The following is a 27,499-nucleotide window of genomic DNA, read 5'->3' on the forward strand; positions in this document are numbered from 1 at the left end:
CATCCAGGCAAGAGAAATTCAGCCCAGATGAGGCAAGGGTTTCTTTTCCTTTTTTCATTTTTTTTGAGACAGAGTCTCACTATGTCACCCTCAGTAGAGTGTTGTGGCATCTCCAACTCTTGGGCTTAAGTGATTCTCTTGCCTCAGCCTCCCAAGTAGCTGGGACTACAGGCGCCAACCACAATGTCTGGCTATTTTGTTGTTGTTGCTGTTGTTGTTCAGCTGGCCCAGGCCACGTTCAAACCTGCCAGCCTTGATGCACGTGGCTGGTGCCACAACCACCGTGCTAAGGGCATATGTGATCTCAGTCTGTCCCTATTCACACACCCTCTCTATGGCTTCCTACCGCCCTCAGGGGAGAGTCCCAGCTCCCCTGCCCCACTGGACTAAGTAGTGTCCCACCAGAATTCATGTCTACCTGGAACTTCAACTGGACATAGTCTTTACAGATGAAATTAAGGTAAAGACCAAAATGAGTTCATCCTGGATTGGGGTGAAACCTAAATCCAAAGATCAGTGTCCTGGCTGGGCATGGTGGCTCACGACTATAAGCACTGTGGGAGGCCAAAGCGGGTGGAATGCTTGAGCTCAGGAGTTTGAGACCAGCATGAGTAAGAGCGAGACCCCATCTCTATTAAATAAAAGAAATTAGCCAGGCATGGTTGTGAGCACCTGTAGTCCCAGCTACTGGAGAGGCTCAGGGAAGAGGATTGCTTGAGCCCAAGAGTTTGAGGTTGCTGTGAACTAGGCTGACACCATGGCATTCTACCCAGGGCAGCAGAATGAGACTTATCTTAAAACAAAGATTAATGTCCTTATAAGAGACAGGAAAGGAAACACAAATACAGAAAAGGCCGTGTGATACTGGAGACAAATTGGAGTGACACAACCACAAGCCTAGTAATCCTAAAGATTGCAGGGAGCTAGGAGAAGAGCCTGGAACATTCTCCCTCAAGGACTCCAGAAGGAACCAACCCTAATGACACCTTGCTTTGGGACCTCTGGCCTCTAGAACCTCGAGAGAATCAATTCTTGTTTGAAGTCATCCAATTTGCAGTCATTGGTTACAGTAGCCCTAAAAACTGTGAATAGGTCACATAGTGAAATGCTTGCTTGATTAGTCTTACAAAAGAGTCATATCATACAATCCCCATCTCAAGGTGAAGGAAGAATGCAATGAGGAATATTTGGGATTGGATCAATAAATGCCTGCTGTGATTGTCATTGAGACATTTGTGTGGCATGCCCAACATTCTGGGGCCTTGATAGAGACCTGGGTTCAAGTCCTGCAATTAGCCATTCCCTCTCTGACTTTGGCAAGCCACCCTTTCCCTGGGCCTCACTTTCCCCACTTTGTATTACAATGACTCTCAAGTTGTCCTCAAGCTCCTAGAAGTGATGGCATGTTCATGGCTGCTGGGGAACAGGCCCACACAGGCGCTGACCAAGGCTTGTCCCTTTTTCTAGAGAAAATGCAAAAAGTTGCTTCAGGTTATTTATTTACTATCAGGGTGACAGCAAGAAGGGGTGTTACAGATGCAGGGAGCGTCTGGAGCCCCTCTAGGGTGAGGACAGTTTTTTCCTCATGCTCTGTAAGAGTGAGAAGCCTCCAAGCCCTGGTTGGGGTGTGTTTTATTCCCCAGTTGACTCCACAGAAAGCAGGTGATATTGGCTTGGGGTAAGTGATTAGCACAGCATCCCAGGAGGTAATCAACAATGTCCTCCCAGGTGTAGACTTTATGGTGCCATGTGGACTCAGACCAGACCCCACTGGCCCTTAGGCTCCCCTGAAACTGCACTGAAAGAGGGGAATCAGTGGGGACAGAGAGTCATCAGGTCTTGTCGGGTGCAACCACTGAGACAGCAGCGGCGTGCAGGGTTGGTGGGAGCTGCCCGGTGGTGGCGATGATGGTGAGAGGCCTGGGGGAGGGGTTGCAGACCAGGTACCAATGCAGGGTTGTGCTCAGCCACCAACCCATGGAGCAGATGTGGTCTCTCCAACCACTGTAGCAGTTCACCTGGAGACAGAGCAGAATTCAGTGGGAACAGAGACCCCAGAGGACACCCCCAACACACTGCATGCATACATTTGCACATTGACATCCCACTGAGTGCCCCACCAAATACTCATCGTGGATGCAAATTTTAAAAAAGGAGGAGCACTTATTAAGCTCCTACTGTATGCTAGGCACCTATTTAATCCCCTCATCTATTCTCAGGTTATGTCCACACCCATGTCCCAGCTGTGCACACTGTGTGCCCCACACCCTGCCTAGGGAAGGTCAGGGTTCCTGAAGCTGCTGACAGTGTCAGTTTCCCTAGTGGGTCTGAAGGCCAGTGAGGAGCTGAGATCTAACCAGAAACAGACCCACGGACTCCTCAAGGTGCAGAGGTGGCACGTGACACATATGTTCATGTGTGTGCAGGAAGTAGATACACATAAGGACACACCCTTGCAGTCTCCTCTCTCCTGGAGCCCACTCCACCAGTAGAGTGCCACACAGAGACATGAAGACACCCATGTGTGTAACACATGTGCACACAAACTTGTCTTCTACACTCTGCACCATGGCCAGGATGAGGGTAAGGCAGCGACTAGTTAGGCGTGGTGCTGCACACTTGTCAGTACTTTGGGAGGCCAAGGTGGAAGGATCGCTTGAGGTCAGGAGTTTGAGACCAGCCTGAGCAACACAGTGAGACCCCATCTCAACAAAAAAGTATTTTTTTTTTTTTTTAATTAGTGGGTATAGTCCATATGTAGCCCTAGCACCTCAGAAAGGATGAGGCGGAAAGATCCCTTGATTACAGGAGTTCAAGGCTGCACTAAGCTCTGGTGACGTGACTGCACTCCAGCCTGGACAACACAGCAAGTCCCCATTGAAAGAAAGGAGAGAGAGAGAAATGAAAATTTAAAAACCCACAGTGGGGACGGCTCCTGTGGCTCAAGGAGAGGGCGCTGACCCCATATGCCAGAGGTGGCGGGTTCAAACCCAGCCCTGGCCAAAACTGCAAAAAAAAAAAAAAAGAAACCACAGTGAAGGCCAGGTGCAGTGGCTCATGCCTGTAATCCTAGCACACTGGGACGCGGAGGCAGGTGGATTGCCTGCACTCAGGAGTTTGAGACCAGCCTGAGCCAGAGTGAGACCTCGTCTCTAAAAAAATAAGACAGGTGCAGGCGACGCCTGTGGCTCAGTCCGTAAGGCGCCGGCCCCAAATACCGAGGGTGGCGGGTTCAAACCCAGCCCCGGCGAACTGCAACAACAACAACAAAAAAAATAGCCGGGTGTTGTGGCGGGCGCCTGTAGTCCCAGCTACTCGGGAGGCTGAGGCAAGAAAATCGCTTAAGCCCAGGAGTTGGAGGTTGCTGTGAGCTGTGTGAGGCCACAGCACTCTACCGAGGGCTATAAAGTGAGACTCTGTCCCTACAAAAAAAAAAAAAGACAGGTGTTGGCAGGCACCTATAGTCCAAGCTACTTGGGAGGCTCAGGCAAGAGAATCACTTAAGCCCAAGAGTTAGAGGTTGCTGTGAGCTGTGATGCCATGACACTGTACTGAGGGTGACAAAGTGAGACTCTTAAAAAAAACAACCCACAGCCATATATATTCTTTTTGTGTGTGTGGGGGGGGTTTTTTTCTTTTTTTTTTTTTTTCCGGGGCTGAGTTTGAACCGGCCACCTCCGGCATATGGGACCGGCGCCCTACTCCTTGAGCCACAGGCGCTGCCCACACAGCCATATATTTTAATGTAATAAGGCATGTATTTTAACACAATCCTTAAAAACTCAAAATTAGGGTGGCGCCTGTGGCTCAGTGAGTAGGGTGCCGGCCCCATATGCCGAGGGTGGCGGGTTCAAACCCAGCCCCGGCCAAACTGCAACAAAAACAAAAAAATAGCCGGGTATTGTGGCGGGTGCCTGTAGTCCCAGCTGCTCGGGAGGCTGAGGCAAGAGAATCGCCTAAGCCCAAGAGTTAGAGGTTGCTGTGAGCCATGTGACGCCACGGCACTCTACCCAAGGGCAGTACAGTGAGACTCTGTCTCTACAAAAAAAAAAAAAACCTCAAAATTAAGGCAAAAATTCTTTTTTTTTTTTTTTTTGTAGAGACAGAGTCTCACTTTATGGCCCTCAGTAGAGTGCCGTGGCCTCACACAGCTCACAGCAACCTCCAACTCCTGGGCTTAAGCGATTCTCTTGCCTCAGCCTCCCAAGTAGCTGGGACTACAGGCGCCCGCCACAACGCCCGGCTATTTTTTGGTTGCAGTTTGGCCAGGGCCGGGTTTGAACCCACCACCCTCGGTATATGGGGCAGGCGCCTTACCGACTGAGCCACAGGTGCCGCCCATAAATTCTTTTTTTTTTTTTTTTTGAGACAGAGCCTAAAGCTGTCACCCTGGGTAGAGGTGACACCTGTGACATCACAGCTCACAGCAACCTCCAACTCCTGGGCTCAAGCAATTCTCCTGCCTCCGCCTCCCAGATAGCTGGGACTACAAGCGTCCGCCACAATGCCAGGCTATTTATTGGTTGCAGCCGTCCTTGTTTGGTGGGCCGGGCTGGATTTGAACCCACCAGCTCAAGTGTATGTGGCTGGCGCCTTAGCTGCTTGAGCCGCAGGCACCAAGCCAAGGCAAAAATTCTTAAAGATCGAAATATTGCTTTTTCCTTTTTTTTGAGACACAGTCTCACTCTCTTGCCCAGGCTAGTGTCCTGATGTCAGCCTAATTCATAGCAACTCAGACTCCTGGGTTCAAGTGATCCTCCTGCCTCAGCCTCCCCAGTAGCTGAGACTACAGGTGCCAGCAACAGCTCCTGGCTAATTTTTCTATTTTAGTTGACATGGGGTCTAGCTCTTGCTCAGGCTGGTCTCCAACTTTAGACTTTAAGCGATCCTCCTGCCTTGTCCTCCAAGAGTGCTGGGATTACAGACACGCTGCCACCCGCCAAAATTCTGACTTTTTTTTTTTTTTTTAGACAGAGTCTTACTTTGTCGTCCTTGGTAGAGTGTGGTGGCGTCATAGCTCACAGCAACCTCTAACTCTTGGGCTCAAATGATTCTCTTGCCTCAGCCTCCCAAGTAGCTGGGACTACAAGCACCTGCCACAATGCCCAGCTATTTTTAGAGACAGGGTCTTGCTCTGGCTCAGGGTGGCCTAGAATCTGTGAGCTCAGACAATCCACCTGCCTCAGCTTCCCAGAGTGCTAGGTAGGATTATAGGCATGAGCCACCACGCTCGGTCCAATACTAACATTATAAATAAAGACAAGATCCCTCTGTTCACTCGCAATGCTCTGCTTACCTTGCCTCACCCTTTTTTGGCAGGACAGGGGACTCATGCTACGTGGGCTTTCACACGTACACACGAGTGTGTACCCACACTGTTCACGCAGCTGACTGGTGAGACCAGGTACATGGGTGCCAGCCAGCCCCCTGCCCTGGACACCCACCTTCACCCGTGTGCACCTGCCCCACCTAGGCTTCCTAGAGTGCAGTCCCCGCCCGCCCCTACTCACGGTCACCACCAGCTGAGGATCTCCCCACCTCGGGGGACCAGCGCGGGCCACCACACAGGCGCACCAGTGCACGCACGAAGTGGTGGCCACACAACTTCTCCCGAGGCTCCAGAGAAAGAGTAGGGTGCAGCGCGAAAACTAGGGCAGGACCCAGCAGCACCAGCGCCCAGACGGACAGACGGGGGTCCATGGTGGTAGGAAGCGCCTAGCCAGGGCGGGGACCCCTCTTATAGGCGCCTAGGCTGCCCCAGCTGGGGGCCTTGGAATGGGGACAGAGCATTCCTCAGGACCGCATTGGGTAGGGGGGAAGGGGAACAGTCAAGGGTGGGGTCAGTGAAAGGGCTCCTTTCCCAGGGCCAGGGCCTTGGCTGAACTGGGCTGGCGAGGAGTCTTTATTTGGTTTTGTTCATTTATTGTTCACAGTTTTAAAAAGGTGAAATAGGAACAGAGTGTAATTCACACCTGTAACTCTAGCACTCTGGGAGGCCGAGGCAGGTGGATTGCTTGAGCTCAGGAGTTAGAGACCAGCCTGAGCAAGAGTGAGACACCATCTCTACTATTAGCCGGGCATTGTGGCAGGCACCTGAAGTCTCAGCTACTCAGGAAGCTGGGGCCTGAGGGTTACTTGAGCCCAAGAGTTTGAGGTAGACACCAGGGCACTCTACCCAAGGTGCCAGAGTAAGACTCTATCTCAGAAAAAAAACAGGAGGGGGGGAAGAGAGAGGACGGAAGGGAAGGGAAAGAAAAGAAGGGTGGTGAAATAGATAAATTGAAAAAATAATGATCTTGCATCTGTGGAAGGGAGTGGACATCTTCAAAACTGGTCCCTATTGCTGCACAAATAAGGAAATGGCTGGGTGCAGTTGGTGACGCCTGTACTCCCAGCTCTCTGGAAGGCTGAGATAGGTGAATTGCTTGAACTCAGGAGTTTGAGACTAGCCTGAGCAAGAGCAAGACCCCATCTCTACTAAAAATATAAAAATTAGCCAGGTGTTATGGTGGGCTCCTGTAGTCTCAGCTACTTGGGAGTCTGAGGCCCAGGAGTTTGAGGTTGCTGTGAGTTATGGTGACACCACAGCACTCTAGCCTGAGCAACACAGTGAGACTCTGTCTCCAAAATAATAGATAAATAAAACAAGGGAACAGGCTCAGAGAGGGAACCCCAGATGCCCAAAGTCACAGGGAGCTGAGCAGAGCAAAGGTGCCTGACACCTAGGGCTGGAGGCACCTCATGTATCTGCCTCCCTAACACCAGGGTACCCCATGCTGGGCAGAGGCTAGAGGGCACAGAACAGAGCAGGACTTGTTTGCTTAGCACTTGCCTAGTGCCAGCTCAGTTGTCCTAGGGGACCTTACTACTCCATTTTACCAAGGAGGGAAACTGAGGCTGTGAGAGGGGAGGATACCTCACCCAAAGCAGGAGAAACCTGGCATGGACCCCAGAGCAGCCCCTTCCCACTTTCCGCCAAATCAGAGACCTTTCTGGGGCTAAGGAAATAGGAACAGAGCTCTCTGTCTCTATGTCTGAGTTTCCCTCAGCCTTCATCTCTCTCAGCTTCCCTCTGTCTGTTTGTCTCTCTCTTCATATCTTTCCAGCAGTTCTGAGGTACACATGGGTGTGGCGTGGGAGCTGGCCTGGGTCCCAGTAATGTGGGTCCCCTCCTGGAGCTTGGCCTTGTCCTCCGATTTCTCAGAACAGCCCGTTCATTCCACCCACCAACATCCCATATCAGCTCCCCCAGGATGGAGCCAAGGCCAGCAGCTGGAGCTGGGAGGGAGGCAGTCTGTCCTCAGGGACCCAGCCAAGGCTCCACACAGCTGTCCTTCCTCCCCAGCCTGCCCCAAGGCCCCCACAATGACCCCTAAGAGGTCTCTAACCCTAGCCCTAACCACATCCCATCCAGCTCACATACCCTATGAGGCTCCCCATCACCCCAAGTTCATCTTTCCACTGAGTTCCTTTATTTACCCAACAAATACTCCCAGAGCCTCCTTTGTGCTCACCCTGAGCTGAGGCCTCAGCCCAGCCCCCAAGGAGCCTCCCCATCAAGGGAGACAGAGCTACACACAGACACTCCCCCAGTCCCAGAGTCAGAGTTGGAGTGGAGGAAAGGACAGGGCTGTGATAGTGATCAGGGTGTACCAGGGGAGGCTACAAGGATCTGATAGCTAGGGTTTTGAGAGATGAATAAGAGTTTTCTAGGAAGGCAAAAGTGGCAGACGAGCTTTGCAGGCAGGTGAGAAGGAGAAGTGGGAGCTTAACCTCACAAGATGCCTTCAAACCAGCCACAGGAAATTGACTCTGCACAGCTAAGAAGCAAGCTCTACCCATTTTACAGGGGAGAGATCTGAGACCCCAGAAAGAGAAATCAGTGTGTCCCCCATCACAGCATGTAAGGGACAAAATGGTGGACTCCAACACCTGGGCTCCCAACCTCCTTACTTTGAGCTTCTTTACCCTGAACATGCTATCTGCTCTGCCAGGAATGTCCTTTTTTTTTTTTTTTGAGACAGAGTCTTACTATGTCACCCTTGGTAGAGTGCTGTTCCATCATAGCTCACAGCAATTTCAAACTCTTGGGCTTAATCAGTTCTCTTGCCTCAGCCTCCCAAATGGCTGGGACTACAGGCACCTGCCACAATGCCCAGCTATTTTTAGAGACGAGGTTTCGCTCTGGCTCAGGCTCTTCTTGAACTGTGAGCTTAGGCAATCCACCCACCTCAGCCTCCCAGAGTGAGCCTCCATGCCCACCCTCCAAGAATCTTTCTTTCTTTCTCTTTTTTTCCTTCTTTCCTTCCCTCCTTCCTTTGTTCCTTCTTTCCTTCCTTCCTTTCGTCCCACTTTCTTTTTTTTTTTTTTTTTTTTGTGGAGACAGAGTCTCACTTTATGGCCCTCAGTAGAGTGCCGTGGCCTCACACAGCTCACAGCAACCTCCAACTCCTGGGCTTCAGCGATTCTCTTGCCTCAGCCTCCCGTGTAGCTGGGACTCCTCCCACCTTCTATTCCTCCCTCTCTTCCTTCCCCCCCTCCCTCCCTTCTTTCTTTCTTTTCTTACACAGCCTCACTCACTGGCCCTGGGGATTGAGTGCTGTGGTGTCACAGCTCATAGCAACCTCTTGTCTCAGCCAACCAAGCAGCTGCGACTACAGGTGCCTGCCACGACACCCAGCTAGTTTTTCTATTTTTAGAATAAATGAGGTGGGGGGGTGTCTTATTTTGCTCAGGGTGGTCTTGAAACTCCTAAGCTCAGATGATCCACCATTTTGGCCTCCCAGAGTGCCAGGATTATAGGCATGAGCCACCAAGCCTAGCCAAGGAATGTCTTTGATTCCCTTGAATTCCAGAGAGCTCCCATCAGGCTCTGTCCCATCCCTTTGTGCCTCTCAGAGGGTCAGGACAAAAAGGACCCCATTGGGCTCAGCACTGGTAGCTCAGTGGCTAGGGCGCCAGCCACATACACCGGAGCTGGCGGGTTCGAACCCAGCGCAGGCCTGCCAAACAACAATGACAAGTACAACCAAAAAATGGCTAGGCATTGTGGCCGGCGCCTGTAGTCCCAGCTACTTGGGAGGCTGAGGCAGGAGAATCACGTGGGCCTAGGAGTTTGAGTTTGCTGTGAGCTGCAATGCCACAGCACTCTACCAAGGGCGAGACAGTGAGACTCTGCCTCAAAAAAAAAAAGGGTGGCGTCTGTGGCTCAGTGAGTAGGGCGCTGGCCCCATATACTGAGGGTCGCGGGTTCAAACCCAGCCCCAGCTGAACTGCAACCAAAAAATAGCCGGGCGTTGTGGCGGGCGCCTGTAGCTGCTCGGGAGGCTGAGGCAGGAGAATCACTGAAGCCCAAGAGCTAGAGGTTGCTGTGAGTCCTGTGACATCATGGCATTCTACTGAAGGCGGTAAAGTGAGACTTTGTCTCCACAAAAAAAAAAAAAAAAAAAGCTTCCCATTAAATAGGTCAGGTAAAGAACTGAAGCCCAGGGACACTTAAGTACAGTTAGGGTGGACTGGGATCCCAGGCTCTTGTTCCCCTGCCCCCTTATAGGATCCCAAACAGACACATGGGCTCCCATAAAAAGCAAAGTTCCAACTGCAGCAAATGCTCTTGTCTTAGACTTCCTCCCGAGAAAAAGAGATAGGGAAGAAGCCTGAGATCATATATTTAAAGCTACATTAATGTTCCTATTGGAAATAAGACAGGAAATTCAAAGCCAAGTGCTGTGGCTCAAGCCTGTAGTCCCAGCAACTCAGGAGTCTCAGGTGGGATGATCACTTGAGTCCACAGGTTTGAGACCAGCCTGAGCAACATAGTGAGACCCTGTCTCCACAAAAAATAGAAAAATTGGTTCAGCGTCTGTAGCACAGTGGTTACAGTGCCGGCCACATGCACCAAGGGTGGCAGGTTTGAACCCAGCCCAATGACAACTGCAACAAAAAATAGCTGGGCATTGTGATGGGTGCCTGTAGTCCCAGCTACCTGGGAGGCTGAGGCAAGAGAATTGCTGAAGCCCAAGAGTTGAGGTTGCTGTGAGCTGTGACACCATAGCACTCTGCCAAGGGTGACATAATGAGACTGTCTCAAAAAAAAAAAAAAAAAAAATAGAAAAATTGGGCAGCACCTGTGGCTCAGTGGGTAGGGCGCCAGCCCCATATGCCGAGGATGGAGGGTTCAAACCCAACTCTGGCCAAACTGCTACAAAAAATAGCCGGGTATTGTGACGGGCGCATGTAATCCCAGCTACTCGGGAGGCTGAGGCAAGAGAATCGCCTAAGCCCAGAGAGTTGGAGGTTGCTATAAGCTGTGACACCACGGCACTCTACCGAGGGCAATAAAGTGAGATGCTGTCTCTCTTAAAAAAAAAAAAGAAAAGAAAAGAAAAGAAAAATTAGCTTGGCTCAGTGGTGTGCTTCTATAGTCCCAGCTATTCTGGAGACTGAAGTGGGAGGATCACTTGAGCTCAGGAGTTGGAGGCCAGACTGGGCAACATAGCAACACCCTGTCTCTTAAAAAAAGAAAAGAAAAAGAACACTTGGAGGGTGGGACAATAGGAAGGGCTTAAATTTGGTCCTTTGGTTCTTCTGGCCAGTGCTCAGGAAGCCCCACTCACCCATCTGTCTTGAATCTTTTCATATTCCAAAGGCCACTGGGCTGCTCCACAGGTTAGAGGAGCCCCTAGTTGTACTATCATTTGTCACATGGGGGTGTCCCTGAAGTAAGGGACTCTCATGAGGCTCTCAGGCCAGAGAGGGGCACCTCCCTGCCTAAGGTCTCACACACACAGCCAGTTAATAAAGACCAAATTAAAAAGTTTGTGTGCAGGAGCTATAAACATCACAAGGAGTAAGAGTTGCCCTCTAGATGATCAGGGAAGGCAGGTGGCTCTCACCTCCAGGTGCTATCCCTGGCTTCCACTCCACAGTACATCTAGCTGGGGCCCCAAGGCACTGAATGATGGACGATCCTGTGGGCTAGGAGCCCAGCACAGCTTCATGAGCTCGTGAACCTGAAGGGGAAGGGAAGAAAATAGGGTCATGCCTGAGCTGTCAGAAAGACATGACTCTCATTCACAGTTTAAAAACACAAACTAGATTCCACTCCATCTCTGCTCCACAACCTCCCATAGCTCCCTATGGATCTTAGAACAAAATCAGCAAAATCTCAACCCCTCCCTCCATTTTCTCCCTCCAACCTCCCCTGTCATTGGTCACATGCAGTAATACCTGCTTTCATCTCACTATTATTTAAAGGCACCAAGTTGATTCCCGCCTCAGGGTCTTTCCACCTACTGTGTCCTCATCTGAGAATGACTTCTCAGCATTACTCATAGGTGGGCTCCTCCTCCCTCTCCTTCAGGCATCACTCCCTCTGAGAGGCCCTCCTCAATCACCCCATCCCACCCTTTCCCCCTATCAGAATGTTATTACCTTTCTGCTGGTTACTAGGAGGACAGGGTTGAATCTGTTCTCTCCAGGCTAGGTCCCCAGTACACAAAATTGGCATTCCATACTTGTTTGTGAATGGAATGAATTAATTTATGAATGACCGGGCACATGACAGACACTTTCACAAAAGTGATGATTATAAATCCTGAGAGTCACTACTATTTATGGAGCACTATGTGCCTTGTTTTGAGCTGAGCAATCACAGGCATTAATTAACATGATCTTTCCCCCACCCTATAAGGTACTGTGATTCTCATTGTGGAAATGGGCAAACTGAGGCTCCGACAGCATTCATGACATGCCACACAAGGAAAGAGCAGCCAAGTTAAGACCAGTATCATGTTCAGCTTCACACTCTAGCCTTTACTCTCAGCTGGCTTGCCTGAGACCCAGCCAAATCTATAGGTTGGGAAACTAAGGCTGGCCTGCAGCACTCACCTCAACAGGACAGGCAGGAGGCGCTGGCAGCCTCTGACCTTCCTCCAGTAGTTCCAGGAGGCGACAGAGGGCAGGGGCATCTCGTTCACATCCCATCATCCGCAAGAACTCCTGGGGCCAACAGAAAGAAACCCTTGGGGGAGGGGTCCTCTGTGATGGAGAGAGGGGGGGTTGCCTGCAGTGGGGGTCAGCATGGTGAAAAGAGGGTCGTCCCCGCTGAGGCCTATGATACCGGGACTAGGTGACCCCAAGCTATTAATGAGGACGCAGTCCAGCACAAGATGGAATTTGGACACTAGGGGTCCCTGGACTCACAGCCGAAGGGCTGCAGCTTTTGTCGCTGTAGGTGAAGAGCTCGTATAGGACGACACCGAAGCTCCAGACGTCTGACTGGCGGGAGAAGATGTTGTCTGAGAGGGACTCAGGGGCGTACCTGGCGAGGATAGGAAGTTCTTCAGATGCAAGGGTGGAACAGGAAGGAAGTAACCTAACTAGTCAGGGTGTATGGACGCTGTGAGAAGGTGGGTCCGGGCCCCAGAGTCTCAGTTTCCCGGGCTGTGGGATTTATCCCAATACTGTGACGTGCCTGGAAGAGCCAGGGCTGTGGGGGGTGGGGCAAGATTTGGAGGCTGGGACAGGATGGAGCCAGGACAGAGGGAGGGGGCTTGACCAGAACGCTGGGTGGAACTAGAAAGGTTAAAGGCGCGCAGAGCTGGGAAAGGGCGGGGCTGGGACCGGTCCAAGGCTGCGGAAAGGGGCGGGGCTTGTGTTGTGTGGGGGCGAAGAAAGAGCTGGAGTGGAGCCGAGACGCGAGAAGGAGCGGGTCCCCAGCGTTGGTACCCACCAGAAGATGGGGCTCTGGCCCGGCTCGCGGACCACGTAATAGTCTTTGTCCAGCGGCAGCAGTTTGGCCAGGCCGAAGTCGGCGATCTTGACGTGAGCCTCGCTCTCCACTAGGATGTTCCGGGCAGCCAGGTCGCGGTGCACACAGCGGCGGGAACCCAGGTACTCCATGCCCTGCTTCCCGGGAGGAGTGAACATGCAGAGGGACCCCAAGATGATCCGACAGGTACCCCAAGTCGGACTTGTCATCTAACTCCAAGCCTCAACCCCAGCCCAGACCCCAGGCCTAACCCCTCCTGCCAATGCGGGAGGATGAGGACATGTAATTCACAAAGCACCCATAGGCCTTGGTTTATCCTCTGGGGACAGCAGACTCATCCTCCACTCTCTCACGCCCGTCTCACACCTTGCAGATCTGAGAGGCGTACAGAAGCAGCCGGCTGGCATCGAGGCGCGCGCGGTGCCGCTGCAGGAAGTCGCGCAGGCAGCCGCTGGGCAGGTACTCCATGACCAGCCGCAAGCTCTGACGACCTGGAGGAGGTGCAGTGTGTCCCAGTCCTGACTACGCCCTTCATTTCCCCCCACCCCATTCACAGCGGCACCTTGGGGCCCTACAGACCTCATTGTTGCTGTCTGTAACATGGGAACGGGGACAAAGACATATATTGTGATAACTCTTAAGCATCTTCCACAACATAGTCATTTTAATATCATGTGGACCCACTTTTCAGCTGGGGAAACTGAGGCTTAGGTTAAATTGTCCACCTGCTAAGGAGTGGAGTCAGGATTTGAACCCATGTTCACTCTGAATGTGGATAAACAAGTATGTTAACAACACCCCTGATGTTTCCACCCCACCCAAAATGACAATGCGGGAGGATGAGGAAATGTAATTCACAAAGCACCCATAGGCCTTGGTTTATCCTCTGCCAGGTGGCTTACCAGGGCCATAGCTGACACCACGGTACTTGACAATAAAGTCACTGTGCAACGCTTTGAGGATCTGAATCTCCCGCTGGAAGTCCCTCTGCTGATCTGGCCCACTGTGCTGCAGCTGCTTCACAGCCACCAGGGCGCCTGTGTTGTCACCCAGTGGGTCATAACGACATAACTCCACACTGCCAAAGTTGCCCTGAGGGATGGCAGGGCTGGTGTCCACATGTCTAGGTGCTGCCCTGCCCACCCAGCCCAGCCCACCTCACCTCACCTCACCTTGCCCAGCTGTGAGATGTACTTGAGGTGTCTCTCCTCAAAGATTGTGGGGTCCTGGCAGGCATAGAGTTGGGCACCATTCCACAGCCCATCACGGGGTGCTAGGGCACCAGGTGTGGGGTCTGAGAGGAGCTCATAATCTGGGGGTATACAAGGGAAGTGGTGAGCCGTCCATCTCCTGGACCCTGCTCCTGAGCTGACTTGCTGTGTAACCTCAATCTGCACACTTACCCTCTCTGTGCATTATGGCGGGACCACTGCAAGCCAAAGGGTACCTTATGGGGATTGAAAAAAGGCACCCTCCTTGTGTAGTACACACCCTGTGCAACTCCACATGGCTATGGAGATGGAGGGACATGGTGAGATTGCATCTCCTGTGTTCTACTGCTATGAGGAGTGGTCCCATCACAGGTTGATGGGTGAGGCATGTGGGTGCCCCCCTGATTCTGACCTATGGAAACCTAGCATGGAGCCCTCCATACTCTCTCTGTCTGCAGAGGATCTAATAGGGACCCAACACCATGGAGTGGGTTGGAACCACAAAGTGAGAGGTTCTGGTGGACATAGACACCTTCATCAAATAAGAACTAAATATCAGGCTGGGTGTAGTGGCTCACACCTGTAATCCCAGCACTTTGGGAAGCTGCGGCAGAAGGATCACTTGATGTCAGGAGTACAAGGCCAGACTGGGCAACATATCAAGACCTTGTCTCCACAAAAAATTTATAAATGAGCTGGGCATGGTGGCACATGCCTATAGTCCCAGCTACATGGGCCACAGGCGGCTGAGGCAGGAGGATCACTTGAGCTCTGGAGTTTGAGACTATAGTGAGCTGTGATGATGCCGCTGCACTCCAGTCTTGGCAACAAAACAAGATCTTATCTCACAAAAACGAACAAACAAACAAACAAAAAAGCAAAACTAAATACCACCATGTTGAACCTTTAAGCCAAAGGACTTGTTTGTTATAGCAACTGTCAGAGCTCACACTGACTTTTATAATCACCAACCACCCCAATCTTGCCAGACACACAGGGAGAGTTCTGTGTGCAAAACATACTCCTTCCACTGGCCCAAATGTGACATGGCAGCCCTGCCCACCCGGCCTGGCCCAGTGGGCACCTGAAGTGATGAGGCTGTTGAGGTCACGGATGACAGCTCGGAATGAGGGCCTCTGGTCTGGCTCATAGGCCATGCACTGCTGGATCAGCAAGGCCAGCTCTGTCCACTTGGGGGCTGGCAGCTGCTGCCGTTGCTCATAAAACTGAAGTTTCTGAGAGCAGGAGGAGGGGCTGATCACCCCCAATCCTCCCTCAGGAGGCTTCATAAGACCCCCCCCCAACCTCCCCCAAACTGGGCTTCATCAACCTTGTTAAAACAGAGGTTCTCAAGACCAATGTTAGGTGGAGTGCTCTAACCTTGGCAGGATCCAGGGTGCTAATGGGCATTGTGACCCCACTGAATACTTCCCAGACTGTGGCACCGAAACCCCACTTGTCAGCTTCCAAGCCAAGTGTCCGGGCCTCCTGGAGACATTCAGGGGCCACCCAGGGAATCCTGTCAGTGAGCACTGAGGGGACAGGGATGGGGTCAGGAATCTACTTCTGGGTCTTCCTAGGCCCCTCCCTCCTTACTTCTAGTCACTTACTTTCCAGGCTTAATACAGTGGGGCTGACCCCAGGGTCACTCAGCTTGATGAAGGGAGGGCTCCCATCAGCCCCTTCCCGAGCCAGGAGCACCTTCCGGGCTGAGACATTGCCATGGGGAAGGCCTTTGTCCTCCTAAGTGGGCCAGACATAGAGGAATACCAGGGAGGGTTTGATGAATAAATATTTGTTCAGAAAACTATACATCCATTGAAGCCCACCTGGTACTGCTCAAATAAACTCCAGCATCTTCCCTAGATTCCTAGCATCCTTTCTTACCTTATGCTGATCTGTATCCCTTCCCTTCTCAAACATTGACCCCCACCCCTTGGATCCCCATTGCCTTTGAGACAAAGGCAAATCTCCTCAATATAGTGTCATGGCCCTTGTTCAGTCTTCCCATAGGCTTCTCTTCTACACCTCCCCACCTTGGTCTTCTGCCAGTTGAACTACTTGATGAATGCCCAGATGTACAACTATCTAGCCTGCAAGCCTTTGCCCAAGCTGTTCCCTAACATGCCTTCTTTCCTCTCTCTCTCTCTCTCTCTCTCTCGCAGTTTTTGGCTGGGGGTGGGTTCAAACCTGTCACTCCCAGTATATGGGGCTGGCACCCTACTCCTTGAGCCACAGGTGCCGCCCCCTTCTTTCTCTTTTTGATGAACTCCTACTCAACTGTCAAGGCCCAAACTCCAATGTTCCCTTGTCTAGGAAGCCTTTCCACCTGCCCAACTCTATCATTCACTACTCCTCCTGACATGCATGGATGACCAGTTGTTCCCTTCTGGTATTCTTATACCTCTCATACCTGCCCTCCACTTGCATTCTTACCAAACTCCTAACCATGCTACAGAACCCTTTCCAAATTCCCCTTCCACCCTGAGGAAGCCTTCTGTCCCAGTGAATGGAGGGTGGAGTAGACAGAGACGCACTCACCAGATAGTTGAGGGCATAGGCCAGCTGTTTGATCACCTGCAGCTTCCAGCTGGCTGGCACCAGGTGGCCACGCTTGCGCAGATATGTGTCTATCGCTCCTAGGCATATAAATTCCTGCACCATGGTGCCTGGTGGTTTGAGGGAGTGGCAGCATTGGGAGATGGAACTGCACTTGTGCTCAATAGGCTCTGCCCACTCCGCCCTTGGGAGTCTCTCAAATTCTGTAGTCTGGCTGCTCCTTTCCCTACCCCTCAGTTACTCCTATCCTCACCTCCTCTCCCTATCTCACACCTCTGAAATTTGCTTGAAATGCCTGAAAGGTGCTGAGCTCTCTCTGTATCTCACTTCCAAACCTTTGCATGTTCTGTGTCCTCTGCCTAAAACACCCCTCTTCCTTCTCTTCCCTAATTCATACTCACCCTTGCCCTTCCAGCTCAGAACGCATCCTTGCCTACCTAAAAGCACTGCCTGAGCCCCAGACTGGGCCAGCTGCCTTGCTGATCACCCATAGCGCCCTGTTCACACCTCATCATGGCCTGCTTGTCACATTCTACATTCCGTGCCCAGCACTTGGGACATACTGGATTTCTGATAAATAACTGGTGACCTGAAATGATGAAATTAAGCTTAGAAAGGTTATATGCCCTGTACAAAGCTGCAGAGTGAGACTGGAAATCCAAGTTTGTCTGACTTGAGATAATGCTGGGGCCAGCTACTGGTGGGAACCCGTAGCTACTGCCCAAGGGGTGGTAAGTGAGAGATATGAGTACAGGATGATGGACTCTGAGGGACATTGGGCCCCATCCAGGCTGGGCTTGGTGTGTTGTTGGTGCTGCCATGTATAGGAAGAGCAGCCTGGACTTCGGCAAGGAAGGGTGGGGTGCGGGGGCAGGGGGTCTCACTGTCTCCAGCCATGCACACGCCATGGAGCAACACTAGATGCTGGTACGACACTTGGCTCATCAAGCTTGCTGCTTCCAGGAATGACTAGGGAAGGTGGGAAGGGAAAGAAGATGCATAGATTCCTCCCAATCCAGGATCAGGCAAAGGATCCTAAACTTGGAGCCCACAAACCTGCCTCAGGAGGCACCGTCCATCATGAGTGCACAAGAGGCTAAACATTACAATTTTCTGATGCGGAATAGAAGTCCCACAATAGTCTACTTCAAGTCTCTCAGATATAGGTGGGAGATTTGGAAATTGAGAAGGGCTCAAGCCTTCCTCTATGTGGTCCAGCCTCTCCCCTCTTCTTTGCTTCCTCCTCTTCAGCCAATTGGTTTTCTAACTACTCCTTAAGCCTGTCAGGCTCGGTCCTACCTCAAGACCTTTGTATTGGCTATTCCCTCTATCTGTTGTATTTCCTGTTTGCATCTGAATTCCTTGATCCTTTCGTAGTTTATGGTTCAGTGAGGCTGTGGCTACACCTCTGTTGTTTCAAAACTCTGTGTGTTTTAAATTTCTCTGAATCCACAAGGCCGTCTCCAGCCAGCCCTGACCCGAAATGTCTTGTCTCCAACCCACTCACCTCCATGCAGTTCTTGTGCTTGACATCCATAACCTTCAGCAGCACCTCGGTTTCTCGGGCCTCTCCATCCACAGCCTCATGGCGGCAACCCCGGTAAATCTTGGTGAAGGACCCATGGCCCAAATTCTCATGCTGGTGGGTGTGAGAGGACATTAAGAGATGCCAGTGAGGAAGTTCCTGTAAGATCCCAGCCCAGGAAGACAAAGGTGCTGGCTCCTTTTTTCAGATGGGAAGACAGAGGCCAAGGAGGATTGTAGCATATGCCTGAGGCTAACACCAGAGGTGGATATAGATCTAAGTCTCTGGACCCCAGTCTGAGGTACTCCCATTTCCTGGGGCCTCTTACCCACTCCAAGCTGTCGGCAGGGATCTTGTGAAATGTCATCTGACTCAGCTGGCATTGGGATTGGGGATAAACAAGGGATGATGTGGGTGAGCTGCAACCCCTCCGGACCACAATCAGGTTGGACTTTTCTATGGGGAGAGGAGCAGGAAGAGAAACCAGAGTCAGAGGTGAAAAGTCCCCAAGGGTTAGTTCACTCCTTGACTTAGTTTGGTGTGCCCCCGGAAGCAGACCCTGAAGTGAGGACTCCAAGGCATGTAGTTAATTTGAAAGGAGACACCAAGAAGCCCCAATATAGGTGTTGAGGACATGAAACAGGGAGGGAAGGATCCCGGCAGGGGGCTCCAATAAGCAGATGACACTGTGGACAACCAGGAGCTCAGTCCTACTGGGAATTCTGGGAGATTCTGCAGAACTCACCTGCAGAATTGTCCTGTTGATGGGGTTTGTCTGAGAATGAAATTCACCCAGAAGAAGTGAGTGATGGAGAGAAATTAAATGCTAGTGACATGACTCAGAGCCAGCTGTTTCTGGATCTAATCGTACCTTAAGTTTGCACTCTAACCCAAGCCAATATATCACCTTTTCTTTCTGAAACCACATTGATCTGCAGTTTCTGCCACTTGACACAGGAATTGTCACAGACATAAAAAGTCAATTGCTCAGCTCAGGAGAGAGGGTGGGCTCACCTTTAGGTCTGGGGGTGCAGCAGGAGGTGAGGGTCAGTGCAATCCCATCTACATGCAGCCCACCATCCCAGCAGGCTGCCAGGAGCTCTCGAAGACTACTGTAGGGTCGGCCAAGGTCAACCAGGGAGAAGGTTCCCGAGGGGTCTCGCCGGATGAGGCAGCCCTTGTAGTCAGGGCCAAGAGGGGTCTGCAAAGTGGAGTGATCCCTGAGTGGGAGTGCTTCTCCTTCTTACTAAAGCACCACAAGATCATTCCAATCTCCAGGCCTTTCCATATGCTGTTCCCTTTCATGGGAATAATCTTTTCCCTCACCTTCTTCAGGGACCAAATGCTGACACATTATTCAGGTTTCAACTCAAACGTCACCTCCTCCAGAAAGCTCTCTTCTACCCTAGCAATGCACCGACCTGGACACAGACAGTAAGGAGGAAACTGTTGAATTCTTGTGGGCTGCGACGGAGAAGGTAGGAGCCAGGACGTGCACCTGCAGTCTTAAGCTTGTGGATGGCAAAATCCAGACTATGGAAAAAGGTGGGAGGGAACAGAGAGGAGTGAAAGAAGGGAAGAGAGAGAGAAAGAGAGTGCTGGTTTAAATTCTGTTCCCTCTAGAGCCTTAGGGTCCTTATCAGGTAACACCCCTCTCCCCACTATTTATAAAATCAGCCAAAAGTTTTGGCCTTTCTCTGGGAGATTAAATAACAGGCGATAGGTGATGCTGGGTGACTCCTCCATCTCCAGGGAATAGCCCTGGGACCCCAGGGGCCAGAGGGAGGAGAGTGGCTGCCCTCGGCATTAGGAGGAGACTCCAGCCTCACTGAGCACTGACTATGCCCCAGGCGCCGGTTAAGCACTTGACCCCTGTCCAGGTGTCCTGAAAAGTGAGGACACTGAGACTTCCAGAAGGAGAGTGACCCCTGCGTGGTCGCGAAGGACAGGCATGGGGTTGGGGGAATGTTCTTACGTGATGGGGCCGTGGCACTGCTCAGCCACCTCCTCCAAGAGTCGTGGCGGTGCAACCTCCTTGCAGAAAAAGTGCCGGGAGTCGGTGGTCAACCGAAAGTAGCCGTCCACGAGCGCCACGAAGGACAGCGCCTCGGGTAGCCCCGGAAACTCGGCCTCCTGTAAGGCAAGGACCAATCTCAGCAACCAATTCAACCGGAGGGCGCCTGTCCAGAGTCCCCGACCTCAGGGGCAGGCGGGAGGGGAGGGGACCTGCACCCACCAAAATCTGATTGTCTGTCCTAGTGACAGTGACTAGGCGATGCTCCCCAGCTGGACCAACACGCGGAGCTTGCTTGATGCTAATGTCTATGATTTCTGGAAAGTCGCAGAAAGGCTGGAAGACCTAGGAAAGAGAACAGTTGAGGCAGAGGGTCAAGAGCCATCCCACCAAATAGCCGGGCGTTGTGGCGGGTGCCTGTAGTCCCAGCTACTTGGGGGGCTGAGGCAAGAGAACTGCCTAAGCCCAAGAGTTGGAGGTTGCTGTGAGCTGTGTGACGCCACGGCACTCTACCGAGGGCGATAAAGTGTGACAACAACAACAACAAAAAAGAGCCATCCCACCAATACACGCCTATAAGCACCACTCCTCTCGTTCACACTCAACCACATCCCTACTCCTCTCCTCTGCCAAACCCCGCCCCTCCATGATCCCCGCCTTCCCGCCCACGCCCTCCTTCTAAGCCCCGCCCATTTAAGTCTATCCTCTAGCTCAGCTGGCCTCTCCGGAACACCTCCAATTCCCCCATGCTCCGCCCTCCTTAAGCCCCGCCCATTTCCCACCCCTCAATTGTTCCCACCCCTTCCAGACCCCTTCCTTAGACCCTACCCCCTATATTGGACACCCCCCACCCCAGCGCCCGCCGGTACCTGGTCTTCTCCCTGGCTCCAGGCGATGCCACTGTCACCAGCCACGCGGAGCAGCCCCAGACCGTCTTGGCCACCAGAGGCCCCGGGGAGACCCACGTGGAAGGTCTCGGCGGCCCCGGCTGGATCCAGCCGCTCCAAGTCCATGATGTACTTGGCCATGAGTGAGTGCCGGTCAGCCTGGCAGGCCGCCACGCGGCGCAGGGCCCTGCGCACAGTCCTCCGAATACGCCTCCGTGTCACGAAGCTCAGGCCCTGGATCATTTCGCGCAGGGCTGGGGGCAGGCAGGCCTTGTAGCTGCAGGGTTGAGGAAAGGAGGAGCTGGCTTTCAGCTCAAAGCCAGGTTTTAGCCGAGGGGCTGGAATGAGGTCTCAGTAGGGCCACGAGGAACACACAGACTCTCATTCAGGGGCACGCGTGGGAACAGGACCTCAGTGTGAGGGAAGGCGGTTGGCACCCAAAGGTCGAACAGGGACACCACAGAATTTTCAGGGGCAAGAGGTGGGACCTCTTTCCTGCTGGAGCTTCCGTGGGGGCTGGCTACATGGGAGGCCCTGGGTCACCCGCACTCACTGCAGGCTTGCTTGTAGGGAGTCCCACGGCTGGGGGGAATGGCTGGACCCTGTCAAAGCCCAATGGAGCCCATATTTGCTCATTCCCAGGCAGAAGTCGTACCTCACAGCACAGAGGTCCTCACCTGATGGTCTTCAGCAGCTCTGCAGGGCGCTTGGCCTGTTCATGGACCATCCGGGCCAGGTCCAGTACCGCCAGGCTGAGACATTCGCCCTGCTCCTTGAGGCTTAGGCCCACGGGGAGATGCCCGCTCACCAAGTCACTGCGGTGCTGGGGGGTCAGGCACAGGAAGCATTAGCCAAGGCCAGCCAACCATCAGCCCTGATGCTGTACTACCCATCCTTCCCCCTCAGTGGAGGCCCACTGAGACTCCCACCTGGGCGAAGAGGTGCTCCAGGACTGGCAAGTCAAGGATGGCACTGGCCAAATCCTTGCGTAGTCCAAAGCGATGGCATTTCTCCAGTCCAAACCAGTTGGGGAAGTAAAAGCTATGAGAAAGGAGAGAACCCTGGAGTGAAGGGGTAACCCAGCCCCAGCAGGAATGAGAGTAGTGCTGAGCAGCAGACTCTGCCGAAGACTTAGCCCAGGTTGTGCTGTTTATTTGTTGTGTGACTTATGGCCAGAGACCCATCCTGTCTGCTCTCGGTCTCTTCATTTGCCAATGAGCAGTGATTATACCCTCTCTGGGAGGGGGGCACCTCAAGATGCAAGGAGATGATAACATCGTACAATCCCTGGGGGGTTAGGGGCACTTCCTACCGAAGCCTGTAGACCAGGACTTGGGTGCCTGCATCCTCCACGGAGAAGATGTGGCTTGGAGGGAACCAGCAAGACAGGTCCTCTGTGGCCAGGGCAAAGAGGGAGTGGTACACAGGCAGGATACCTACAGGGACAGTTCCATCAGATCCCTCCTGAATTTCCCCACCTCCTGAGTATCCCCCACGTGGCTGCCAGGGTCACCCTGACAGTGTCCTACCCCTGTTCACACACACTCTGGGGCTCTGCATTGCCCTCAGGAGAGAAGCCACCATACACTTTATCTCAAGAGATGACTAGCTGTTCCGCTCATGTGCCATCACACTTCTGAATCTTTGCACAGGCCATTCCCTCTGCCTCAAATGCCCACCCTATGCACCCTTCTCTATTCCCAAACTCCTACTCATCTGCCAAAGTCCCAGCTCCAAAGTTGATTCCTGTAGGCAACTGTTTCAGCTCTCAATATGGGCCCTCCACAGCCCTATACTTCTCTCTGGCCCACTCCTGCAAAGACACACTCACCACTGGCCTTCGCAGCCTGCACGCACAGCTCCTCAGCCAAATGGTCTCCAAAGGAGAAAGATAGGCACTGGGGCAGTCCAGGGCCCCGTGCAGGCAGCAGCACATGCAGGGCACCAGCCTCTGAGGATGAGAGGCTACAGGAGCGCTGAGGAATCAGGGGTGTCTCCTCACTTGGAGGTGCCATGAGTGCAACCTGCCTTGGGGCACAGAGAGAGGCACTCCCTCAGTCCCAGCCAGAGGGGACAGAACATCTGGGGTGGGGGAGGAGAGTGCTGGAGAAAGAGGGAGGCAAGAACAGAAACACTTTCCAAGATGGACAAAAACAGAATCAGGAGAGGGAGCTGAGTAGTGCAATGTGAGTGGGGAGCTACTACCCCCAGGCAAGGGCTGTGTTGGGGGCTGGAGAATATTCCGCACCTGAATTTATGTGAACTAACACCCACTATCTTTGTTGTGCCCAACGCAGATATCTTCAGTCAACTTGCAGTCTCTACATCAGTGATTTTCAACTGGTGTGCCATGGCATACTGGTGTGCTGTGAGAGGATCTTAGGTGTGCTGCAAAATTTTTAAAGATCATCAATTAAATTATTTTCAAAAGAAGTTCAAAGCACAGTAAGTATATTATTTTCTTCCCTCTTTTTTTTGTGTGCAGTTTCTGGCCAGGGCTGGGTTTGAACCCACCACCTCCGACATATGGGGCTGGCGCCCTACCCCTTTGAGCCACAGGTGCCACCCAGTGATCAACATAATTTAAGTGTGCTGTGGAAAGTTAACTATAGGACTAGCCTAGTGGGTGCCCCAGGCAGGCATGAGCAATTGATCACAGATACACAGATTGCCTGACCAGGAGGCAGAATGGGTGCTGACTGTACCCATGGGGATTTAGGATAGCAATGGTTGTCATACTCTGTGGTCCTGGGGGCCTCAAGCCCATCTGAAACTGGGGATGGAAGTTCTGCACCTAATGTGATGCATGCCCTGTGGTTGGGTCCACTCTGAAGACTGAGCTAACAAGAATCTCTTTCTCTCTGTTCCCTCCTTTACTGCTCTATTCAGCCCTGCCCCATACAGCATCTTCCTTAGGCCCCTCTAGGGCCCTCACAGCAGGAAACTTACCCGTGGGATGGGCCCAAGAGGAAACCACTCCCCTGCTTCCCAACCCACAACTGTGCCTCCCAACCTGAAGCTCTTTCACCATGGGGCCCCTTAGGGCTCGGGAGCCGTTGCTGGGTGAGGCAAGGGGTGGGACTTCAAGCTCAGTGGAAAAAAAGATGTCAATGGATCTTCTAAATGAAGATCCAAAGAGAATGTTGTGGCAGCGCCTGTGGTTCAGTGAGTAGAACACAAACCCCATATACCGAGGGTGGGGTGTTCGAACCCAGCCCTGACCAAACTGCAAAATAATAGCTGGGCATTGTGGTGGGCGCCTGTAGTCCCAGCTACTCGGGAGGCTGAGGCAAAAGAATTGCCTAAGCCCAAGAGCCGGAGGTTGCTGTGAGCTGTGACACCACTGCACTCTACCAAGGGCAACAAAGTGAGACTCTGTCTCTAAAAAAAAAACAAACAAAGAGAATGTTGGGTAGAAAAACTGTTCCTGGCCTGCAATCCCGCAATCCCAGCACTTTGGAAGGCGAATGTGGGAGCATCCAGAAGGGTGTGAGTCAGAGAAAAATGCCATCTCAACAAAAAATTAGCTAGGCATAGTGGTGCATGCCTGTAGTCACAGCTACTTGGAAGGCTGAGTTGGAGGGATTGTTTGAGCCCAGGAATTGGAGGCTTCAATGAGCTATGATTGCAACACTGCACTCCAGCCCAGGAAACCCTGTCTCTTAAAAAAAGAAAGAAGGGGGCAGTGCCTGTGGCTCAAGTAGTGGGGTGCCTGGCCCATGTACCGGAGGTGGCGGGTTCAAACCCAGCCCCCGGCCAAAAAAAGAAAAAAGAAAGGAGAAGGAAGGAAGGAGGGAGGGAGGGAGGGAGGGAGGGGAGAAAAGGAGAGGGGAGGGAAGAGAAAGAAGAGAAGAGAAGAGAAAAAGTAAAAACAACAAAAGAGAAAATATGTTCCAAATTAATACCCCCAGTGTGGGGTGGAGGATAGCATTAATGAGGCTTTAACACACCTAGAATATAATCCTCCTGCAGGGGGTTGGGTGTAGAGCCCAAACTCTGGGTTTAAATCTCAGCCTCATCATAGTTGGACCATTTGGTTTCAGTGACAAGGATACCTGTGACTCAGCTTTCCCAGCTGTTGAAATGGGCTGATTCCTCAGTAATTTCAGTGAGGTGGTTTGCTGAGCCTAGCCCAGCTCAGACTCAACATGTTTAATCTGCATTAGATGGTATAATCTTTGTCACATGCCCAGTGAGTGCTCCACAAATGACTGTTAAATGAGACAGGAAGGTCGCCTGGCACAGTGATGTAGTGATTACCATGAGAAGGGAGTCATGCAGGAGATAATGTTTCCAAAGGGACACCAAGTGTCTCCAGTGCCCAGACCAAGAATTGGAATATTTCCAGCCTCCAGGAACACTGGGGGACCCCAATCACCCAACACAGAGGTGACCCCTGTTGTGATTCTAACACTGAGCTGAGGTTGCCTGGTTTTGTCCTTTCTATAAATGAAATCACACATTCTGTCCTCTTTTATTTTTCCCAGGGGCATCGTAGCTCACTGAAGCCTCCAACTCCTGGGATCAAGTGATCCTCCCACCTCCGCCTCCCAAGTAGCTGAGACTACAGGTTGGGACCACAATGCTCAGCTAATTTCTTAATTTCTTTTTTTTGTGTGTGTTTTTTTGGCTGGGGCTGGGTTTGAACCTGCCACCTCCGGCATATGGGACCGGCGCCCTACTCCTTGAGCCACAGGCGCCGCCCTCTTATAGAGATGGAGGTGTCTCACTATGTTGCCCAAGCTGGTTTCGAACTCCTGATGTCAAGTTATCCTCCCACATTGGCCTCCCAAAGTGTTGGGATTCCAGGCAGGAGCTACTGTGTCTGGCCCTAAAATAAATCTTAAAGAAACACGATTCTTTAAATATTGAAAGTAAAAAAGGCAAAAGTCAGAGGTGGTGTTTGGGCCCAGAAAACGCCCCCTTAAAAATTTTTTTTTTCTCTAGGCCTTAGTTGTCGAAAGGCGCAGGCATTTAACATCTTAAGTCCCCTATCCCGGGTGCTTTGAGCATTCTGTCTTTCAGCCCCAGGGACTAGGAAGGTTGGGCCTGCGAACTTTCTCACCCGGGTCTCCCGCAGCCGCTTTCCTTGCGCATGCGCAATGACCCATTCGGTGGCAGGGTCTGGGAATTTCGGGTCTCGCTTTATGCATCCGGAAGCTGAGACCCCAATAGGGTAGCATTCACGAGACACGAGTCCCAGCTCTCATCTGCCTTGCAGCTCTCCTCGTTGGAATGCAAGGCGAACTTGCCTTTGCCATTGTAGTACCCGCCACCAGCTCTGCCATCCCTGGCCACTGGTGTCCACCCCCAGTGCCTGGCCAGAGCCCTGTGTGGCACCGCCAGCTCTTACCTGGCAGGTGGGGACCCTGGGCCGACGACAGGAGGGTAAAGCAGGGAGGCAGCAAGAGGAAAGTCCCACTCTGCTCCTTCCTGTGTGGGCCCCTTGGTTTCCTGAACCACTGTCATTTACCGAAAGTCAGGGCCCCGTGGGAGACGGGGGCGGGGAGACGTAAGGGCTCCGCCAGGGAGGGGCAGGAAGTTCCGGAAGCCCCTGCAGCAGCGGCCCTGCTCTGACAGGCTTCTGAAGACCCAAGACCCAAGTGATAGTGCCGAATGTAGGGACCAAGGAAAAGATAGCACGGAGGAGGACCCGGGTCACGCGGAGGTCTCATCAGGGCCCAGCCCCTGTTGCCTCACTTTACTCATCTGTAGCATGTATGATGAGTTGGGCACCCAGTGGAACTAATTTCATATGCAGAGGAGGGAGCAGGCCTAGATTTGCCACAGAAGGAGGCAGGGAAACTAGACAAAGTTGAGGTTATTTCTCCTGTAAAACATGGGAAGAGATAATGACCCACTTTTTCTGTGTGATGCCCTAAGCCCAGCCCTAGTAAACCAAGTGACCCAGGTCAGGAGACAATTAACAAAAGAACAATCCAAATCATCAAGGGTAACAAAGAAAACCAGGGTGATGGAACAGGCACAAAGGAAGGTCAGACCTGGAGCAGGACAAAGAGCTGGCTCAGAGCCAAGTGCAGGAACTGATGGCCGGAGTGAGCTCAGTAGTATGAAGAGCAGTTAGGAGGTCATGTGCAAGGATCAGATGAGCAGGAAGGGAATGGGAAGACAGTCAGCAGGGGGCCAGACCATGGAGGTACCTCAGAGTCCTTGGGAGGAGGGTGGGTTTTGTCTTAAGAGTAACCTGAAGCCGGGCGGCGCCTGTGGCTCAGTCCATAGGGCGCCAGCCCCATATACCGAGGGTGGCGGGTTCAAACCCGGCCCCGGCCAAATTGCAACCAAAAAAAAAAAAAAAAAGCCGGGCGTTGTGGCGGGCGCCTGTAGTCCCAGCTACTCGGGAGGCTGAGGCAAGAGAATCGCTTAAGCCCAGGAGTTGGAGGTTGCTGTGAGCTGTGTGAGGCCACGGCACTCTACCGAGGGCCATAAAGTGAGACTCTGTCTCTACAAAAAAAAAAAAAAAAAAAAAAAAGAGTAACCTGAAGCCATAGAAAGTTTTGAAGAGGGGGGCTG

General features: G+C 52.4%; 1 protein-coding gene across 6 annotated transcripts; it reads right to left on the minus strand.

Moving 5' to 3' along the window:
• Positions 1-1,346: 1,346 nt before the first annotated feature.
• JAK3 (Janus kinase 3) lies at positions 1,347-26,459 on the minus strand. Of its 6 annotated transcripts, none has more exons than XM_053583908.1 (26): positions 26,322-26,459; positions 23,217-23,356; positions 22,800-22,992; positions 22,281-22,404; positions 21,898-22,009; positions 21,646-21,791; positions 20,951-21,245; positions 20,304-20,426; positions 20,043-20,200; positions 19,489-19,600; positions 19,082-19,268; positions 18,396-18,523; positions 18,050-18,181; positions 17,427-17,511; positions 16,525-16,652; positions 15,594-15,726; positions 15,364-15,515; positions 15,068-15,218; positions 13,945-14,084; positions 13,675-13,864; positions 13,139-13,263; positions 12,734-12,906; positions 12,205-12,322; positions 11,890-12,000; positions 10,896-11,012; positions 1,880-2,018 (listed from the first exon to the last, which is right to left on the minus strand). In XM_053583908.1, the coding sequence occupies exons 3-25, from the start codon at positions 22,981-22,983 to the stop codon at positions 10,905-10,907; spliced, it is 3,315 nt and encodes a 1,104-aa protein (XP_053439883.1). In that variant the 5' UTR covers positions 22,984-22,992; positions 23,217-23,356; positions 26,322-26,459; the 3' UTR covers positions 1,880-2,018; positions 10,896-10,904. The 6 variants fall into 6 exon arrangements, with proteins under 6 accessions (XP_053439887.1, XP_053439886.1, XP_053439883.1 ...); XM_053583907.1 differs by lacking the exon at positions 26,322-26,459 and adding an exon at positions 26,034-26,304; XM_053583909.1 differs by lacking the exon at positions 26,322-26,459 and adding an exon at positions 26,034-26,304 and having other exon boundaries at positions 22,800-22,996.
• Positions 26,460-27,499: the final 1,040 nt, after the last annotated feature.

Source organism: Nycticebus coucang, chromosome 3, assembly GCF_027406575.1.
Source record: "Nycticebus coucang isolate mNycCou1 chromosome 3, mNycCou1.pri, whole genome shotgun sequence".
Taxonomy (NCBI): domain Eukaryota; kingdom Metazoa; phylum Chordata; class Mammalia; order Primates; family Lorisidae; genus Nycticebus; species Nycticebus coucang.

What these genes read in the sequence shown, in the direction of transcription:
- JAK3 (XM_053583908.1), bottom strand. Translation starts at nt 22,983, where the DNA reads ATGGCACCTCCAAGTGAGGAGACACCCCTGATTCCTCAGCGCTCCTGT. An exon ending in GTCCTGGTCTACAGGCTTCG is followed by an intron (nt 22,010 to 22,280) that starts GTAGGAAGTGCC and finishes CCTTTCTCATAG; the next exon opens with CTTTTACTTCCCCAACTGGT. An exon ending in TCCTTACTGTCTGTGTCCAG is followed by an intron (nt 19,269 to 19,488) that starts GTCGGTGCATTG and finishes TCCACTTTGCAG; the next exon opens with ACCCCTCTTGGCCCTGACTA.